The 16745-nt window shown below is 37.7% G+C and overlaps 1 protein-coding gene across 10 annotated transcripts in view; it reads right to left on the reverse strand.

Moving 5' to 3' along the window:
• CDC42BPA (CDC42 binding protein kinase alpha) overlaps nt 1–16745 on the reverse strand; it is a 177990-nt gene that overhangs the window by 110131 nt on the left and 51114 nt on the right. For all 10 annotated transcript variants that reach the window (XM_068185950.1, XM_068185947.1, XM_068185946.1 and 7 more), the window contains exons 3-4: nt 8680–8771; nt 2437–2520 (exon numbers count right to left, since the gene is read on the reverse strand). In XM_068185950.1, coding sequence (XP_068042051.1) covers nt 2437–2520; nt 8680–8771 — 176 coding nt within the window. The remainder of the gene's footprint in view (nt 1–2436; nt 2521–8679; nt 8772–16745) is intronic.

Raw genomic sequence — 16745 nt, forward strand, 5'->3', positions numbered from 1 at the left:
TGCCTAGAGCTGAAGCAACAGCTACTATCACAGTAGATCACAGCTGAGACAGCAACAGCCAGAGCTGAAGTGGTAAAAAAAAAAAAAATAAAATCCAACAACAACAAAAAGAGACAGTAGAAGTGGTTCTTTTAATTACTAACATGGCTCAATGAGGCTTTTTTAAAACAAAGCCTTTTTTTGTGCCTTCCATTATTCCAGCATTATATTTCACCTTCCCTAGGCAGTCTTCTTGAACTGTTGGCAGAGACCTCCAGAGGTCATCTGATCCAGCTCTGTCACAGCAAAGCCAACTCAGTGCCGTGGTCGTATCTCTCCTGTTATCATGGCCTTCAAGCAGCAAAGAATTTGACCTGCTCTGCTGTCGGGTGCTCATGTCCTCACAGCTCAGAGTCAGCACCTCCTGGGGATGCTGACTGCTTCCATGCTGCCCAATATTTGTCCTGGTCTCTCCTGAGCCTCATCTGGCACCAGCACGGCACACATGTAACTTTAAGTGACTGTCAACGCTCAGGCTAACAGGTCTGGGAGTTTAACAGCACGATGTCACACACTTCCAGGTACTCCCTGTATCAGTAACGTTCCCAGTTCTACATCCCATCTCAACAGTGGCAAGTATTTGGAAAATTTATCCTCTGTTATTATACAAAAAAGAACACTGACTTTGCATCCTCTGTAATTTTACCGTAACAAAGTTTTTGCACTCAGAGCTTGCAGTCCTCTACCTTAATCTGGCATCCTCAAGCCTCTTTTGAGTACATACTCCCTTTACAAATGATTCCCACTTCCCACACTCTTGACACAGACGTATATGAACATATAGATCTATCTATATGCTTGTGGTTTTGGACTGCATGATTTTACTGTGTATCTCAGTGTTAGTGCAGCACACTAAATAAGCTAACGGAGCCAAAATGGGTCATTTTCCCCATCAGTAGTAAGAAGAGCATTCATGAATGTTTAAAAATGACAGGTTACAGTCACTAAAGGTCATGCTTTAAAATGCATTTTCACTCCAGATGATTCTCTTTATACTATATACCCATGGGTTACAAATACATGGAAAAACATAGCTGTAATTCTTTTTAGGCTAACAGTTCAGACTTTCAGAAATTCAGCTGGACCCATGGGAAGAGTATTTTTAATACCTTGCATAAAGAAAAATTTCTGAAACCTATCTATAACTGTATGCTAATGAAAAGAAACAGTTTTCAAACTCACTTTAAAAGGGTACATTTAAAAATATAGTGAAGCTCTATTCCTGGTCTTTTCAGTGAAATAATAAAACTTACAGTAATGACATTTGTCTTGGAGAGAAATATCCCTTTGTATCAAGACTACTGCCAGATTGCTCAGTATCTGAGTAATTTCTGGATAAAAAGGAAACACATTGTGCACATCTAACCACAATCTGCAAGCCATTTATAGTTCCTAATGTGATAACATTTTCATTAAAAGAGACAGGATGTGCACACATCAGAAATTGGCTTTAATTTGTCTGAATACATTTTTTTACGAGTGTGATGGTTTCCCATTGATTTCACTTCCTACCAAGATGTAATTAAAACATAAATGTGGAAATCAGAATAAACTCGGAAGCAGTTGAACAGCAAGGCAGCCTGAGAGCAGCACAGTTGAGGTCTCAAATAAAATCTATATGAGTGTATTTTTAGTATGCATAGATGAAGAATTTCAAAGCAAATTAGAGAGTTAGATACATGTTCCATCTAAAATTAATATACAAGTAATCAGACTGTATTTTATAAACTTCTTTTGAAAGGAATCCAGGGGAAATATATTAAGGACTTTGTGAAGAGCAGAGTTGCATAAAGAAAGTAGGCAGCTAAGTCAAAAGCAAGGCTAGTGAAGGAGCTGTTCCACCTCTTTCAGACACAAAATGGACTCCAGATGTAATGAGGAACTTTTTTTCACATATTTTTGCAGATGAAAATTTTTAGGAAACATGCACTCGAATTAATTTGAAACTTATATCTTTCTGATTTTTAAGTCTACTCATGAGGCCTTTACTAACTTCTAACTACTGAGAAACTAATAGGCTTGATGAGCTATAGCTCAGCAATTATCATCTTATAGCTCAGTAACTACCTTCCACCATGGAAAATACTTACTAAAGACTACATTCCCAACTGGAACAAATGCATTAAAAGATCACTTGTGCAGTTGATAATTTTTTTACAATTACAGAAAAGGCCTAATGTCAAAAACATACAGCCCCACAGAAGTCAAGATTCCAGGACATTTAAACCCTTCTGATGAGTTGCTTTAAACTTATTTAATATTAATTTTTATACTGCCAGTAAATAGTGAAGCACTTCCTCCATCCCTCTGATAACCATGGAGCCTTGTGGACAGAGAAATGACAATTCAGCCAAGTAAGAGGGGACACAGTCATTGAAAACATTACTGCAATCTTACTTCAGCTCTCTTCAGCATCTCCCACTTATTAAGTATCTTCATGGCAAAAACTTTATCTGCATTTTTCAGTTTTACTACTGCAACCTGGAAAAGAGAAATGAAAAACAAATAAGTTACAACAAGAAAATACATATTTTTTTCATTTTTATGTAACCTTGTAGTTTTGGAGGTTTTTTTCAAGTGTTCTGGACACATTTTTACTATGCACACAATACCACACCATCAAGATAGAAACACTGCAATAGTATAGGAAAATTCCAAGTTTATTGTATGCTTTTGTTATGTTTCACACTTTCCCTATGTATAATCTTTTTCTAGATGACTGTCAATGAAAACTGCCATTTCTTAGCATCACACTTCTTGCTGTATCATACTGACATGAAGCTCTCTGGCTCTATGCTTTATACTCTTGGACTTCAGTCCTACACAGTAATTTAAACTTTAGAGCTCTCAACGAAAAGGTAACAGCACAGCAGCTTCTAAATCAAGACAAACAATGTGGTTTTGGTTTTAAAAACAAATAAAACTGTAAATTTGCCATAAAGCAACTTCCACTGTCATTTCAAATATTGCGTTAGATTTTCTTCAAAGATAGCATGACTTCACATTTTTCCACCTGAAGTTCAATGAGCTCTTTATCATGACTGTTGTAAGCAGCAGGTAAACAGTGAAATGCACAATTTCTAGAGAAGGAAAACTTAACAAAACAAGCTTGCCCAGCTGCCCCTCCTCTCCTCATAACTTCTGAAACATTAGATGCCATAGGCCTCTGTAATAATAAATTAACAATGTTCACTGACACCATCCTTTTCTAAGAATATTAGGGGTTTTTAGCCATAATATAAGCTAACATAGAATATTTTTAGGAAAGGGGGAGGGAAGAAGTTTACACAGACTTGTTTTCATAGTTCAGGCTTCCCTGTGTATGGAAAGCTCTTAAAGTGTCTTTACCAAAATGAGTATGAAAGTGCCACAAACTCAAAGCTGCTGATCAGAACTAGATCAGCATTATCATCCCAACTACAGAAAAGTTCAACAATCACTACATTTTAACAACCATTCTCCAACTATCCTGTTCTGCCTCTTTCCTTTCAAAGGAATCTTAAAACTAAAGCAGAAAAAAGTTTATTTCTGTGTACATCTGGTTACAAACCAACATGCCGTCACACAGATTATCATCATCTTCATCCTGCAGGCAAGTGACAGAAAAGAAAAATGAAGGTTGAATCCTACATTCCTTTCACCTCTTTCATAATCAGTAAATCAGCAATGTGTGAAGACAGTGATAACAGCAAAGAAAATACAGGATCAGACAGTTTGAAGGAAGTGTCATGCAAACCTCTCTGAACCATCTTCAAATGTGTCATCAGCTGCAACAGCTTCACAAATGAGGCAAAAGCACAGGTTGAAGGATTGCAATACTCTGATGTCTAAACCAATGTGTATCTCACAGTGTAGCTCTTGCCTAGCTATAGATTCACAGACCAAACAGCTGTCACTTCCCATATGTGCATTATCAGCCCTGCTCTTGACACTGCTGCCTTCTGGGGTTGGAGAGGGAGGCAGTGACAGGGAGATAAAAAGAGGATATAAGACAGAAAGGTATTACATTTATTTGCTTAAACTAGTTTTATGGACTGAAATTTTTAAAGGTTACCTCACATGAGGTTCAAGTTCAGATTTAGAATCCATCAAGGAACTTTCAGATTTGAAAAACAAAAATGGATTACTACTTTAGCCTATAATATAGTAACTTCAATTCATAAAGAATGTTTCCTGTGCTGTGCATGGTAACCCAAGACTGAGAATCACAATTTTTTTTTTTTTTGAGGGAAAGATGAATCCTCTGCAGTAATATATAGCCGATTGTGTGGATTTGATCTTGATTATCCTTTTGCTTTACTAGCTAAATCTTAATCAAAAGCCCCGGTAAGCCATTATCTGTATCAATTTCTAGTGAGAAATGGGAAGAGGAGAAAGCCTCAAAACTGCACTCAGTCAGTATTCAAACTGCATCCTCCATAGCTTGGATGACAGGGACACCCCTAGTGACCCAGCCTGTGGTATGAAGCTACAATGACGTTGTGCCCAGAAGACCTTTAAGTGTTTTGGGACTCCTGCAGGGAAAAATTAAAAGGCTGCTGCTACTAAAGCTGAGTAGCTCCTGCTGCCCAGCATGGAAAATAAGTTTTTCCCCATCATTAACCATTGGAGTAGAGGCAGCCAGAGGCATAAAACAATACAAGTATTTCAAGGCCAATTTCAGGATTTCATTTCTTGCCTGTAGCATGCTCAGAGCAAGGCTGTGTTATTCTGCAAAGAGCTTGGTTATTGAAAGACACACAGTAAGACTGCACAGCTGCCTAAATTTCCAGTCTCCTAGTCAGCACTCATTTGGACACAACTGCAGGAGCTACAGCACTGCCTGTGGTGAAGATTTGGAACACAGGCTTTCTGTGGCTTAAACAAGGGCTTGGTACCTTCTGCAAATGTGTAAAAGCATTGAAGAGTGACTAAAGAACAAAAATAGACTCGTGTTTACCAGCTGTGTTTACAATGTCTGAAGCTTTTAGTCTGTGAAAGCCATTAATGTTATTCCATATCAATAACCACCACACACAAAAGATCACAGACATCAACATCATCTTTCTGCAATCACAGCATGTTTTTGGGGGTGTCTCAATGCTTTATGAAAGTTAAATTCTAAAATGCTTATTCCAAGACTGTGAAAATAAAACCTGACACTTCAGCAATGAGCAGACTGATGTAGTTTCTAATTGTAACAAAAAAAAATTCTGAATCATGATTACAAATCCAGGCAGTGTTTACATATACACAGAGCATTTACTACCTACACAAAGGCACAAATACAGACAGTTTTGTTTTGATCTTTTCCCTTCTCTAGGGAAGCTGTCAAGACCGAAGAAAGAGTAATCATTCCTGTCCTAGTGATCCTGAAGTGTCTTGCTACTGGAACTTGTAGACTTTTTAAAGGTTAGGGGTTTTTAAAACTTTATTTTTCTGTGAATAGCCCAAAAAAATGAAGATTGGTATGTGCTGATGTAAACAGCTCGGGTTTAGACAGATACAAAGATTTTTTCCCCGTCTTCCAACCATTTTCCATATTTCCCACAAACAGCAATCTATTTTGGCATGCTGTCAGACACCTTCTGCCCCAAGCTTGGCTATTTGTCTCTATGGTATTTGTATGCACTTTCCTTTTGCTTAGAAAGCAATAGCCTTATACAGAAAAAAAAAAAAAAAACCAAACAAACTAGAATAGAACTAATAAAGTCAAAATAAAAAGAAAAATAACAACAATAAAAGTAGAAATTAAGATTCAGCATTGTTTTTTTTTGTCCAGCAAGAGCAAGCAGACAAGAAAGAATGTTACTGCTCTTAACTGTATGACAAAAATTAGAAGTAAATAGCTTATTCTTAAGCTACAAATTCATCACCTTCAAAATACCAACAACATAATAACCTAACATTTGATAGCATAAGCATGTACTGAACTTTTTTTTCAAAGCTATAATATATTCAACTGAAAATGTTAGTATTAGATAGAACTTTCACTAAGCTGCACTTATATACTGCTGAGGGACACCACTAAGAGCTGTTGCCCACTTGCTTCACCTTTCCTAGCAGCATTTTTCGGCTCCCAAGTTTAACGTCTTTTTGTTTTGAGTTAGGTTTTTCAAACCCTGCTGCTCAAAGCCAGCACAATGGATTGCTTGAAGCCCACATTATTAATTTTACCGTGATAATCCTGCTCCTCCCCCAAGCAAAACATCTGTGTTTTCTAAAGACAGCACTCTTACATATAATTGTAAATAAGTAAATGCATGCATGCAGAGGGAAGGGGCATGTGAATAATTTGACAAAAAGACAGCCTTTTCAGAAGGCAGAAAAAAGAGTAAGGGGAAAAACAAAAACTAGGGACAATGAACTCTTACAGTTATAAGCAGTAACTAGTTTAAACTACTTTTTGTCTGCATTAAACTTGCAAAAACAAAAAGGGAAATATTTCTTGACTATGCAAATTGAAGAAATTGAGTAGCGTAAAATCAAAATAAGAACAAGCCTGAGACTGTGCCAAAGAAAACTCGCACTAACTTTGTAGTCTACAGAATTTCAGAATTATGTTGATTCAGGAGACAATAATTACCCCTCCCAGTAACCTAGAGCAACCTTGGTCTCATTTATAGTTTGTTGGAAAGAAAATACATTCTTTCAGATTTCCTAATCTGTCTCAGTAAATACAAGTATTGTGCAATTTAATATTAATATAGTTTTTTGTGGTTTAAGTAGCAGCAAAATTTGGTGGTCCTTTTTTCAATTTTGCTCAGATATTTATTGGTTATTTTACAGAAAAATTAGCAATTTCATACAGAACTTCTTTTCTTAGACAAATGTCTGTGTAGAATTTGTCTTTGCTAAGCTAGCAAGACACATATCCTTCCAAATATTTATGAAGTCCTACTTTAAGAACATAAAACCCCAAACATCTTCACTGAAAGAACTTCAGTTTTCCCCTTACTGAACATTTTGACAATTAATAGAGTCATGCTATCTTCCTCAGATAAGGACTTAAAAAGAAACACTGTTCCTAGGAGAGAAGAACTAGCCAATCACACAGACTGTCCCCAGAAGAGGATGGGGAAAGTTACATTCTCACTGTTCATGGGATGATTCACCACAAAGAACTTCCTGAGAAAGAGCTACGGTTTCTTTGTGGTTTAGCTGCTGAGGAGTTGGATGCTGATTTAGCAGACAAAAATGACTTCTCCTAAAAACAAAATATAAGGCAGGTTTCATGTATGATCCTTCTAACAAGAAGGCACCAACATCAGCAATTTTTCTTATACTTAACACAATCTGTACATTAACTCAGCTGCAACTCCTATGGTAGCACTGACCAAGGCTAATCTTTTAAGCAGAAGTGTTTACATCAAAATGGAGATTGCAACATTCTCTGTGGTAGAGGTTTAGTCTAAAGATAAATCATCCATGAGTAACTTCAGCCATCAGTCTCCTTTACAAGGAAGCTTTACTCCCGAGGGAGCAAAACCAAGAGTGATAAAGCAGCTAAATAAATACTACCTTTTTTGTTATTTTAACAGCTGCCCAATGATTATATTTGCACATAGGGATTGGAGTATGTAGTGGCACACACTACAGTAAAAACTCCTCTTCCTAACACACTACCTACAGAAGCCTGCTCTTCCACAATCACAGACGAGCAAAGACTGATTTTCACTCAAGATGCAAACGTGTAAGTGAACCTGAGAACAACTCTTCTCCATAACATGCCAGAGGCTCCAGAAATCCTCTCCTATCAAAGAGAACTTCCATTTCCAAAGGCAATCAACACTTTGATGAGAAAATATTTTTCTTATTCTTTGGGTTCAAGTTCACATGTATTTTCAGGCAGTATGGATCACCTCCTGCAGAAGCTTTACACACTACCCACATCTGCAGTATATCTGGCTATGCAAAACTCAAGGCACTGTTGTATATTAGATTGCTCTTCCTACAGTGTACTGCATGAAAAACAAAGCTCACACACCCAAAAGAATTAAGAAAAATGGGGCAGAAAGCTAACATTTTAAAGTTTCCTCGACCTAATGATAACAGACTTCTCTGGCAACTTCAAATAAGAGGTAGCTTAATCAGAAGCAGCAAAAAATTGTATGGTTTGACAGAAGTAGGTGACTACTGAAAAGGAAAATAACATCTGCTGAAGTCCTTAAAAGAAATACAGGAAAAATATTCAAAAGTTCATTAAATTAGGAAACTAAATGATAGGAAAAGAGAGATTTCTCTGTGTTGTTGGAATGTCAGCGTCAATATTTGACTATTTAAGCTGCTGAAAACTACTTTCAGACTATATCGTTATCAGAAAAATTAGCAATTATTAGACTTCTATATCATCAGTTACACATTGATCTCCACCTCCTGACTGGAAAGAACTAGTCAAGCAAATGATTTATCCTCAGACTGCTGAAACATGGTCCAAGTGAGCCTGCCTGCTCTCAAAATTCACAAGACTTAAAGAGAGCTGTCAAAGAATGTATAAAACAAGATGTACTTGCATCAAACATTAGTTGGGCCTATAATATCCATTATGGCTAAATAATGTAAAAACATGTATATCAGTGTATTGTTATGAACTGTCTCTTCTCAGTGCTGCAGGTCTGCAAGAGAATTATCCCAACCCTTCCACCTCTTTCTCACACGTACCTCCCCAAAGGCTCCTCGACCAATCACCTTCAGAATCTCAAAATCTTCTTTATGTAGTCGCATCTGTTTCACTTTAGATGTAAAAGGTTTGGCTGAAACAAAGGAAAAAAAAAAGAATCATTAAAAAAAACCCAAAAAATAACCCAAGCAAAAATCAAAGAACAAGGTAACAGTAACACAAAATAGATGCCATCAGAGGCCTAAAAACAAGGGATCATTTTGCTTATATACCTGTATATCCTAAAGGAATATAATGAAGTTTAAAGTTAGAAATAATGAAGTAAGAACTAAGTCAAAACTGCTGTGAGAAAAAGGTTTACGAAGAAAGCTTGCTTTTGCCTTCTTTTAATTTTAAAAAAATGGAGTCAAGCTGACTGTATTTTTCCACAGACTTTTTGAGTTCACAGATATCCACTGCATCTGTGCTATATAACTCTTGTTGCAAAAGCAAAGTCTAATATAATGAGTTCACTTTGGACAATATTAATTTATTTGCCAATCAGTCACACAATACTGTATTCAATAAGAAATTTAAATGGTGGTAAGTGGAAGGGCAATATTGACCTACACAACGTATTATGCAATGTTTCTTGTAAAATACTTCTTCAAGGGAACACTTAATAGTCAATTCTTGGCTTTTGAAAGGAAGAACAGTTGCACTCAAGACACTATTAACACATTCAGTGAAAAAATGAATGCATTTTCAAGTTAAGCTTCATTTCCTTCTTCTTTCTCCCATCTTTTATAATATATTTGAAAGGAGTAAGCAAAATAATGTATTTCCAGACAGGTAAAACCCCAACAGCCTCAGGAGCACTATTTCTCTCTTTTAGTCCATTTAGCGCTACAATTAACTGGTTCATTTATACATGCCCTCTGCATGCAGGCAAAACATTCAAGTACTGATAACTCTACATCAAAACATACATAGCACAACCCTTGGTAAAAAAAAAAAGATTAAAAAATTAAAACTTGAAGTAATTTAGCAGGAAAAGGAGTTCTTTATAAAATTATTGTTCTAAAGGCACATTCAGTATTTTAGAGAAATTAAATCCTATACTAAACCAGATACTTCAGTAAATATGGTTCATACAAGAAGGTTGTAAAATCAGGACTGGGATGGGTCTCCAAAACACAAATTCAATTTCTGGCTCGAAGGCAGTCTAGCTCAATGATCCCAAACAAGCAACTTGAGATACTTCACCCAGTTTCACATCTATGAAAAGGGGACAGTATTTTTGTAACAGCCGAGGCCCTGACAATCACACTGCTGAATCACAAAACCCCAAAAAGGCACACTGTAAAGTCACCATTTTACAGTGCCTATAAAAACCTTATTAGCTTATGCTTTCAGGGTACAGGGGCCCATCTATGTCCATTTCTCTCTACAGAGGCTGATGGAATCAGTGCAGTTTTATTTGCAGGGAAGAGTTGTGACAGGCATCGTATTGCAGAACAATTTGTTCAGAATAACATTTCTAAACAGAAATGGGGAACTGTTTTCAAAAGCTCCAAAAGCAAATGACCCTAAGTAAGAACCAAGTTAAACAGACCTAGAAACAGGTAAGAAACTAACTTTGGGTTCTCCTAGAATTCAGAATTTTCACTTTCTAATGTCATGAAATAATCCTGCTAAAATCCTATAATTCAATTTAGAACTTCAATATTAATCATGCAGCCATTCAAGGCACTACAGCATCCTTATCCAAAAGCCTGTGTTCTGTTCAGCAAAGCAACCTTATAAACAGAGTCAAGACACAAGCTACCTGTAGTTTTGATACCTAAAACCCCCCACTAAATGTTTTCATCCTAGACCTTAAAGTAGCTTTCTAAACCACATCTGAACTACGACACAAAAATGCAGGGATTTATGTTAATAGTACAGCCCTACTAACATTCATGCTACAATAGATAAAACCCTTTAAAAATCTCAGTGGTTCCAAAGTCTGAACCTGGTCTCTTTTTTCTGAAATTTCTCAGATACCAGGAATCAATTCTCTCCCAGGAATTACATCTGTTCCAGCTAGAGGAACATCAGCTTATGATTAAAAAAACCCAGTGTTATGTCCAAATAGTATAGATGCAGCCATATAACACTGAGATTTTCACTGTAGTGCCACTTTTACATTTATAATGTGCTGCTTTACATTTATAATAAATTTATTCAACATACTGAATTACAAAATTAAAATACAGGTTTAATATTACATTTTAAGTACTGCTAAAATGCAATTTAAACGGAAGTATATCCCTCAAGTTCACAGAGATTCCCCAAACTCTCAAGAATCTTTTATTCCTTAAAAGAAAGAAGAAAGGTCTTGCAGTAGAAAAAGCAGTAAGAAAACGTACTGCCTTAGTTGGACAGCGTGAGCTGTGCTACACTAAGTGACTGAATACAAATATTAATACTACTGACTAATACTACTGAAGAAATTAAAACAAGCCATTAGAGCCTTTTAACTTGAAAAACAACTGATTGAAAACAAACATGTAGCTCTCAACTGCAACATTTTTTGACCATTATAGTCCTGGCTAGAGTACAAGGCAAAATTTCTTGCTAACAAGCAACAGCATAGCTGTTTAAACCACAAAGCTCTTCCTCACTTTATATTGCAAGGAAAGGCCTGTCATTCTTTAATTATTACATTCTGAAATCTTCCAGGGTTCCCATAGGGATTCTGGAAAAATAAACGTCACTATAACTACTTCAGTATAACTACTTCAGTAAAATAAAGATGACAAAAATAGGTTTGGAGTACGTTAAATGATTTGTAGTATCAGCATTAGTGGAAAAGTTTGTAAAACCTCCCTCCTCTGTAACTTTTTTATCACCTCTAGCAGAGATGTCAATGTAGAGCCAAGCAGCTTTTGGAAGAAAGTTAGAGCCCGGGGAAAAAAAAAAGAAAAAAAAAAGGGGAGGGGGGGAGGAATTGCCCTAGGAATGTGCTCCAAATAGCTTGTTCCAAAAAAGGTCAATTTGCTTTATCATCAACGTTGTTTGTCTACTGTGCAAACATCTGCTGCTCTTGTGGCAACAGCAATGTTAAGTATAGAAAACTTGGCCTGGCCTGGGGTCTTGGAAGGCCTCTCTCCAGACAGCATTTCATCCACACAGCTTTCCAGACCAGGAGGTTAACAGGCAGACCTTTGGCAACCAGTCTGCAGCGTCCTACAAGCCTTATAGAGAGAGCAAATGGTCAGGCCAGGGAATGCTTTTCAAAATAGTGTGCTCCAAGGGGTCCCTGAAAAGCAGATTTGCAGGAACACAGCCCTCATTTACACCCCCATCTCCCTAAAGAGAATCAGCACAAAGTTAACACAAAACAACACCCTCTTTTTCCACAGGAGCTGTGGTTTCTTTCATGGTTGATACGAGAGTGACACACTTTCTTTGCAGATTTTTGAGGGGCAGTATGGGCATTTCCTTTGGTGCTTCATTCAGCCTACAGAAATACACAGGGGCATAGATGATTTTTTCCACACACACATCCCTTTTCAAAGTTGCCTGCCATGTGTGATACAGATTAGGGAGCAGCAGTTTGCTGTGCCAAAGAGAATTCTTCCTCCTCCAAACGAGGGCTAAGTGTGGGCAGCCTGGCCGCTGCCTCCTCCTGCTGGTTTTCAACTCAGCAAGAACTGGAAGTTCATTATATAAAACTTTCCAGCATGTTCACTATGGCCACATGTTGACAAATCATACACAATGTTCATGGAGGAGGCTGCTGGGAAAAATAGTCTATGTTATCAATCTCCATGCAGGAGATGGAGAGATAAGACCTGAACTATAAAATCTGTTCTGTGAAAACACTTGGCCACTCCACCTGGCCAGGACTTCCTATCCAGTACTTCCCTGCCTGGGAAAACTGTGCCACCACCCTCTTGGCAAGATTCCTTGCACTATTCAATCAATTACACGTGGCAAGGCAAAACAATCTCCCAGTTTGCCCTCAGGGCAACCAATGTACTGATGCAGTAAGCTAAGCTGCATTTTCAAACAAGGTGAACCTGCCATGACTATTCTTTCAATTTATTTAGGTTTCTGTGGGTCTTTCCCCACATTTCATGCTCTAGTCATTCATTCCATTTATGCCTACACTGCATACAAACAATAAAATTCAGTAAAAGGAGAATATTACAAGTGTTCGAAATTGAGATTTTTTCCAGTTGAAATTTAACCAGAACTCCATCAGAAGTAACATGTTAAACACATAGAAGAACACTCAGGAGGAGTCTAGTTGCCAAGCCAGGCGTGCAGAGGAACATATGTTCTACCCCCTGGCCCTGGAAAGGCAGGATTTTACTGTAATGACAACAACCACCCAGCAGAAGAGAGGCAAAACAATGGGCTCTGCAGTAGTGACAATGAGCTTCAACAGTCTGTTTATCATATTTACAGTGGGGAAGCAGTTATTAGCATTACTTACAGTCTATTTAATAATAAGGGGGTTATCTTTTAAACTCTTGGAGATAAAAGTCCACACCTTCCAAAGAGCTAACACAGGGATGGCAGTGACACAGCTGACAGCCCAATGCAGTTTACTATTAGGATTATACCAAGTGACATCAAAATAGTAAAACAGCTGTTTGGGATGCTTTATTAGCAAAGTTAGTCTCAGGCTCCTGCCTTGCTCACTTCTCCCTTCAGCTCCAAGTTTCTGTCTGCAGAGATTGGGCAGGGCTAGCCCTGGAATTCAGATTTTCCCAGGCTAATCTGCTGGCAGGTTCCTGCTTCTCCCTTACCTGCCAGTGCCCCTTCCCCTCCCCATTACAGCACTGAAGGGAACCAGGGGTGCTGGAGGCATGGGTTGAAATTGAACCAAAGTGAGATGAAGATCATGTTGACTGTTAAAGAAAGTGCAGCACACCTGGAGCAGCAATTGGGAATGTGTCTCCACAACCAATTTAAATAGAAAACAAAACATATAACACGACAGTGTTCAGGAACTCTTCTCAGTGTCTCATTGATGATGTATTCACTTTTGGATAAATAAGCTGGCTAACTCTGCTAAGACTGAAGACTGTACCCTTGACTGACAGGTTGCAGTTAGATACCCATACCTTACTTCCCAAATTACAAAACACACTTCCTTAGTGATCCAGGCAACCCACAGCAAACCCAGCCTTTTGCCCACTGCACTGTTCAATGTAAAATGCCATGTCAAGCCAAAGGAATAGAAATGAAAAACTGTATCCACCAGAATTGTCAACAACAACGGTGAAAGTTCATTCTGAAGGAAATAGATTGGGAAAGAAAACAACCACCACGGGAAACTAGTCGCTTGCCATTTGAAGACAGAAACCCCTTTGCTTCACTAGCTAAAAGTATTTATTAAAATACATGCAGAGCTTCCCCATGCAAATAAGAAAAAACACATAATCTCAGTTTATCATTTAACTGAATACCAGAAGGCTCTCTAATTCTTCTTAGTGCTGTCTTTGGGGAAAAAAAAAAACCCTAAACTCAACCACCCCAACAAAAAACCCACCACAAACCCAGAGCAGAATAATATACTGACAGCTCTGTTTTTCAAACATGTTCTGCAGTTTTAAAATTTTGGCTAAATTCCTGAAAGGAACTTCACAAGTGTTTCTACTTTACAGGCTTGATCCAAACCTAAAGTATTTATTTTCCACTGGCTTCTATCAGCTGAGATTATGAAATGTGTAAATAGCATTTTTGAGTTAAGACAGACCATAACTGAAGCTTTCAAAAAACTCCAGAAAGGAGGTGTGAGAGAAAACCACTCTCAAAAAAACCCCAGTCTTTTCTCGAAACAAAGGCAAAGTAATTGACAATCAGCAAGGCAGAGCTGCTTAAAGGATAATTTGAGAGGAGATGGAAAAGAAATCTTTCCTCTCCACCCACCTAAGGTTGGCAGAATAGCCAAGAAGGCTTTGTTGCAGTTTCTGCCAACTCTCTGGAGGAAATCGGGGTGAAACACTGTAGTCAACAGCGATAGCAGCTGAACCACAGAACATTAGTCAAGACAATGTAAAAAATAAAAGCCACAAATACCCTTCTCAATTTTAACAGTTCAGATTCAGTTTTCACTCCCTCAGAACATTTTTGACATGTTTTCCCTGATGAACAGTTAAGTGCCAGCATCTCTAAGTACAAGTTAAGAATCTGGCATTTTCCAGGAATGAGAAGCATGTCTACAAATTCTTGTACTATGGTATAGACAGACACAATATTCTGGATCGTACTGTGTTTGCATCGAGTTCAAGTAGAGACCATCCAGACAACTTTGGCTACAGCCACCACAAAATATTCTTCAACGGGAACTTTAAAATCAGGGAGAAAAGTAAAATACCTTTCCCAAACAAACTAGAGTAGTTCTGGTTTTTCCTTCCCCAGACTCAGAGGAAAAATAATCCATGTGTTCACAAAACACCCACTGCAGATCTGGACAACACTTCCATACCACATCAAGATATAGCCATTATTTTTGTTATATTACCATTCTTTCTCATCCCAAGAATTTCCGTAAACCACCCTATGTTTAAATATTATTATACTAGCAGCAAAGTGAAATATTGCACTTTAATTCATCCTGCTGTGGATTGGAATTCTAGAGCAAGACTTAACTGGTTGTGCTACAAGACTCCTGTTCCACCTATTAAAGAGGGTGGAAATGCTCTGGGAGCAAATCAAGAGCAGACAGGAAGAAAGTTTTGTGACATTTAAAAAACCTGAAAGGCTAAAACAAAGGAGAAGGAAGAAGGTGGCCTTACACTTTGTAAAGCAGAACGCTGCTTCAACTCTGTCCCTTAAGCTGTCCCAGAGCTGGAAACAAGTCAATTAAAATCACACTTCCAACAGTCAAGCTTAAACTTCACATTCCCCAATGTCTGACAAATAACTCAGTACGCTAGTATCTAACTGCCAAAAAATGCTGGACATGTCAGCTGTAAGTAAAATCAATCAGACCTGTGTTTAGAATTACTAAATGATCTGAAAAATCAAAATAAATCAAGCATCAAAAATGAATACTTTAAGGAGAATTTTTAGTTCTTCAAAGCATTACTTTTTCTTATGTAAAGCAGATATAACACCTTCTAGTCTGACTAGACTCTGGAAAAAGAGCTGTTTGTGGATCACTGTGTGTTGATGAATATCAGAGAAAAAAAATCAAACATTGAACAATAAACAGAGTATGCAACCACTATTCAGTGAGGGAGGGGGGAAAAAAAGAAAAGAAAAGGGGCGGAAGAATGTGTCAAGTAACAGTACTCTACTCTGAAGACCAGCTACTGTTATAACCACAACTAAGGCCTGAAATATGTACTCTCTCAAAGCAGTTGTGGAGGTATCAATAATTTAATCGTTTCCTTTGTTCTGCATTTATGTTTTTGCACCCCTCATTAAAGAATTATTCAACATGTGTTTGATTTATTATTCAAATAATCCTCTCAATTAAAATACAGAAACAAACCCTCTCTAGAAATTCTGGTGCATGCTGTACTATGATAGAAATGTTTTACAGAAGAAAGCCAGCAACTTTAATCCACTGAGTCCCCTGCTCAGCTTCCCAGGTATTTCATAGCACTGCAGAAGTCTCCATTTCTGAAGCTACAGAAAGAAGGATTTTAAGGGATGCTGCCTTACACTCCCTTCTCTTGCCTCCCTTTCACCTCAGAATTTTAATTAAAAGAAAATATCTATATAAAGCAAATATACTGAGGTCAGGCATTTGATATTCCTTTGCTGATACCGAGAGTCGCATTAAATCTTACATGAGCAACTAACATAACATATTTTTGCTTTTGAGGAGAAAAAATAAAGCTGTAAAAGCTCTGTAAAACTTAAAGCACTTTTCATCTCTCTCAATTAGTTAAACTATATGCTCTAATCCTTGTGATAAGGGAAGTGAGCAGACTCTCCACAAACTTTTCTTCTCTAAAATGACTCGTTTGTGGGGCCATATATTCTTAGCCAACACTTACACTAAGAACTTGTCAAAATGCACACCTGTCAAGTCTCACACAGCATACACTTTATTTGAGTCCTGTCTCTCACTCCTCTACTATGGTACTTTCCCCCCCAGATTCTCTGCACATCCTTG

Source organism: Anomalospiza imberbis, chromosome 3, assembly GCF_031753505.1.
Source record: "Anomalospiza imberbis isolate Cuckoo-Finch-1a 21T00152 chromosome 3, ASM3175350v1, whole genome shotgun sequence".
Taxonomy (NCBI): Eukaryota; Metazoa; Chordata; class Aves; order Passeriformes; family Viduidae; genus Anomalospiza; species Anomalospiza imberbis.